At 50.8% G+C, this 4,789-nt stretch overlaps 1 protein-coding gene across 1 annotated transcript in view; it reads right to left on the reverse strand.

The window, feature by feature from the left end:
- The window catches only part of LOC105543622 (selenoprotein O), a 19,621-nt gene that overhangs the window by 12,510 nt on the left and 2,322 nt on the right, over positions 1-4,789 (reverse strand). The window contains exons 2-3 of the mRNA XM_011985605.1: positions 4,458-4,570; positions 636-839 (exon numbers count right to left, since the gene is read on the reverse strand). Coding sequence (XP_011840995.1) covers positions 636-839; positions 4,458-4,570 — 317 coding nt within the window. The remainder of the gene's footprint in view (positions 1-635; positions 840-4,457; positions 4,571-4,789) is intronic.

The following is a 4,789-nucleotide window of genomic DNA, read 5'->3' on the forward strand; positions in this document are numbered from 1 at the left end:
AAAAAAAAAAAAAAAAAAAGAAAAGAAAACTGGTAACTGATGCTCACGTCAGAGAGGAGCCAGCCCAGGACTCCAGACCAACGAGCAACTGACCATCAGATCAGAAAGCACAAGCAGGACACCGGGCACAGCACGCTTGTGGCTCCTGCTTCTTCAATGGCTATTTCCTCAGTCAAGTCTAAGTACTTCCTTGTCATAAACTCCAGCAAACAGTTCTGGACACTGTCCCCAGCCTCAGGCTCTGGGAGCCCCTCCTCCCCAGAAGCACCAGGCAGGGACCCTTCTCTGGTACCCGTGGCCCTGGACCCCCCGCTGGTGCTTTGAGACATGCCAGCTCCCGCAGGCCCATCTCTGGCCGCAACGAGGGCCTGGACGGGCACGTGGGAGGGCTTAGCACAAGTGTCCCAACCGAGCACCAAATGCCTTTGCACTCAGATCCCTCCCAGTGGGTGTCACGCAGCTACTCTGCAAACAGGCAGCTTCTGAGGCTGCCAGGGACAGGCTAGACTTTCAGAAGAGGCCAAGGCGGTCATCTGAGTTTGTGTTTCTGCCAGAATCCTAGCAGCACAGGCCCAGATCTCCTAGGACTCTCTAAGCAAGCGTGTGTAGACAGCCCTAAAGGACCCCGGCATTACCTTATGAAAGTGGAAGCTATACGCAACACAACCGTGCATTGTTCATATTTGGGATTACCATCATAGAACACGTCGCGCACCACCGTGGACTCGGACGTGACACAGGCACCGGCCCGTGTGGTGGGGACCCCCAGGTGGAACATGGCTTCGCTGCACAGGAACTCCCGGATGCTTGACCGCAGGACCTTGCGACCGTCGGCCTGTCTGAAACCAAACACAGAGTTCACTACGTGGGCTGGGCAGGAGTCACCCAACACCAAGATTCCAGGCAGCACACGGAAAGGAGGGAACGCATGTAACGTGAGCAGCTCACACGTCCCTGAAAACCGCCCATCCCAGGTGACGTCAGGTGCCTCGTGAGCCTCCAACATCGCCCAGTTCCAGCGATCACACACCCCAGCAGGTTGTCGGCACAGCCTCTGGTAAAAATGGGCCTGAACACACGCAGGAGTCTGTCTTCCTGCCCAGGACAAGGATTCTGCAGCAGAAGCCAAGACTGTGTGACTGTGCAGCAGGGGCAAAGGGCCTGGGGCAGCCCTGCCCCATGGGACACAGTAGCCTTTGTCTGCACCAGGACGGGTGCCCAGGTATAGGCCAGCCAAGGAATGAGCTCCTCTGTGCCTGCCAGAGCCCTCATACCCACAGTGGGAGGAGGCAGGGCAGAGAAGCCAGCTGCCCGCCCCGAAAACCCCGCCCCTTGGGGCTCCAACAGCACCGGCCTCAGGGCACTCAGCCACTTCTGACCCCCAGGTCTCGCATTCCCTTCCCCACACGTCTTCAGGGCCCTGGTCTCCACCTCACGTCCTGCAGAACTGCTGAGGCCAGGGACTCGGACACACATGGGGAAGGGGATGTGAGATCTCATGGCCAGATGACTGCCCTCTTTTTCTTCAGTTATTTTTACTGTGGTAAAATACACACAAAATAAATTTACCATCTTAAACCACTTTTTCTTTTTTGCTTTTTAAAGACAGGGTCTCACTCTTGTCACTTGGCCTGGAGTGCAGTGGCACAAACCTGGCTCACTGCAGCACCACCCTCTCGCCTCAGCCTGCCAAGTAGATGGCAGGACTACAGGCACTGCCGCCAGGCTCGGCTAATTCTTATCTTACTTTTTGTAAAGATGGGGTTTCATTATGTTGCCCACGCTAGTCTTGAACTGCTGGGCTCAAGCGATCCTCTCACCTTGGCCTCTCAAAAGTACGAGGATTACAGGCATGAGCCATTGCACCCGGCCCACCTTAGCCATTTTTAAGTGTACAGATCACTGCTATTAAATACGTTCATAATGTTGCACAACCATCACCCCCATCCATATCCAGAAATCTGTCTTGTGAAATTGAAACTTTGTCCCTATTAAACACTAGCTCCCGATTCCTCTACTCCCTCCAGCCCCTGGCACCTACCATTCTACTTTGTCTCTATGAATGTGGCTCTCTAGGTACCTCAGGTAAGTGGAATCGCACAGGATTTGTCTTTCTGTGACCAGTTTATTTCACTCTGCAGCATGTCCTCAAGGTTCATCCGTGTTGTAGCACGTCAGCATCTTCTTTCTTAAGGATGAATAATATTCCATTCATCTGCTGATAGACACTTGTTCTGCCTTTTGGCTATGAATATCGGTATACAAATGTCTCCCTGAGAGCCTGCTCTTGAAGCAGGACTGCTGAATCACATGGTGATTCTATTTTTAATTATTTGAGGAACTTCTACACTGTTTTCCACAGCACCGTATCATTTTACATTCCCACAGCAGTGCAGAAGGGTTCCAATTTCTCCACAGCCTCAACACTTTTTAACTTACATTTTTTTTTTTTGGTGACAGGGTCTCACTCTGTCACCCAGGGACAGTGGTGCGATCTCGGCTCCCTGCAACCTCCGCCTCCTGGGTTCAAGTGATTCTCCTGTTTCAGCCTCCCAGTCCATTTTTGAATTGTTTTTTTTTTTCCTGTTGTTGAGTTTTGAGAGTTCTCTGTATATTCTGGATATTACTCACTTACCAGATACATGAATTGCAAATATTTCCTCCCATTCTGTGGGCTGCATTTTTACTGTTAATACTGTATTTTTATGCATAATTTTTAAAGTGTTCATGAAGTCCTGTTTGCCTATTTCTTTAGTTGCCTGTGCCTTTTGTGTCACAGCTGAGAAATCACTGCCAAATCCAATGTCATGAAGCATTTTCCCTATTTTCTCTAAGACTTTTAGCTCTTATGCTTAGGTCTTTGGTCCACTCTTCAGTTAACTTTGTTCATGGTGTAGGTAAGGACCCAGCTTCATTCTTTTGCATGAGGATCCAGTTTTCCCAGCACCATTTGTTGAAAAGTCTTTCTCCATCGAATGGTCTCAGCACACTTGTTGACAATTTGCTGACCATATATGTGAAGGTTTATTTCTAGGCTCTTTATTCCATCCCACTGGTCTATGTCTATCCTTATGCCAATGCCATACTGTTTTGCTGATCGCGGCTTTGTAGTAAGTTTTGAAATCAGGAAGCATGAGTCCTCCAACTTTCTTCAAGATTGTTTTGTCCATTCAGGGTCCCTTGAGATTCCATGTGAATTGTATTACTTTTTGAGACAGGGTCTCACTCTGTCATCCAGGCTGGAGTGCAATGGGACAATCACAGCTCACCGTGGCCTTGAATCGTGGGCTCAAGTGAATTCTTCCACTTCAGCCTCCTGAGTAACTGCAATGAGAAGCACACTCCACCATGCCCAGCTAATAAAAAAAACATTTTTTTGAAGAGACAGGGTCTTGCTGTTTCCCCAGGCTGGTCTCCAACTCCTGGCCTCAAGCAGTCCTCCTGCCTTGGCTTCCCAAAGTGCTGGGATTACAGGAGTGAGCCACTGCACCTGACCCCATGTGAATTTTAGAATGAGTTTTTCTATTTTTGCAAAAACTGTCATTGGTATTTTGATAGGGACTGTACTGAATCTCTTCAAAGAGTACTGTTGTCTTTCAAATATAAAGTTATCCAACCCATGAACAAGGGATGTTTCCATTTATGTTTACTTTCTTTCAGTAATGTTTTTCAGTTTTCACCGCTCAAGTCTCTTCCTTCTCACGGCCACTTCAGATGTTAGCCTCAATCTCAGAGAACTGGTGAGGCCAGACACCCCAGGACACTTGTGGGGATGACAGGCAGGGCCTGAGTAAAGGTCAGAGGACTCCTTAATTTTTAGGAGAATATATATTCTAGCATACCTCAGGTCTGAAAGCACTGAGTTAATACTCGAGTCTTCAAATATAAAAACTGTCTTCCAGTGACAGATTACTCAGGCCCCAGGCTGAGCATCTCCACCACGTTCCAAGGGTCAGAAATGCTCCGTGGGCGGCTGGTGCGTCAACACTAAGCAGGTCGCTGGGGGTGGGGAGGGAGGGCCAGGCTGCCCTCAGACACAGAACAGAACGGATGTGGAGACGGGGGAGTGAGGAAGACCCCAGTCTGAGGAGCTTGCTTGGCAGACGGAGCCCCAGGGAAGGGATGCTGAGGGACTGAGGGGCATTTCAGGCACTGGAGGGGGAGGTGATGAGAGCACAAGGAGGGGCCGGATGAGACGCGGCTTTAGCATTTCTCTGAACATAAAATGTACACTTGTGTGTATTGTTTTCCTAGTCATTCCACAAAAGCAGTAAACAATATGGAATAAGTACATTAATTGTTTAGTGAAAAAGAGCAGAACAGACCGAAGTGCTATCTGTACACAAGAGGCAGGTGGCGCGTGCATGGCTCCCCGGTGGGCCTGGCGGCATCTGGACCCAGATCTTGCCTTAGACTACCTGTGTGCCCCCCTCCCCCGAAATCTAAACGATGCCCACCTCACTTCGGGGTTAAAAAGGGCCGCCCGCATGGAAGTCATGGCCAGAGTAGCAGAGCGAGGCTGCTGGACGAAGCGGCCCGCCCCACGGGCGATCGGAGGAAGGCTGGGGACCTGCGGGGTTAGGGTTAGGGTTAGGGTTAGCCTAACCTCTCACCCCGGCTCCCGCCCCTGGACTTGGAGCCCCAGCGAACGTCGGTAAACATGAGTGGCGTCACTGGTGGAGCTGACTCCAAGGTCCTCGGCGGGTTGATGAGCACAGCGAGCGGGCGGCTGCCAGCACCGCGCTCCCGCGGGAGGAGAGGAGGCCCCACTTGGCAGTGGCCTCGGGAC

The sequence above is a fragment of the Mandrillus leucophaeus genome, unplaced genomic scaffold (assembly GCF_000951045.1).
Source record: "Mandrillus leucophaeus isolate KB7577 unplaced genomic scaffold, Mleu.le_1.0 Scaffold288, whole genome shotgun sequence".
Taxonomy (NCBI): Eukaryota; Metazoa; Chordata; class Mammalia; order Primates; family Cercopithecidae; genus Mandrillus; species Mandrillus leucophaeus.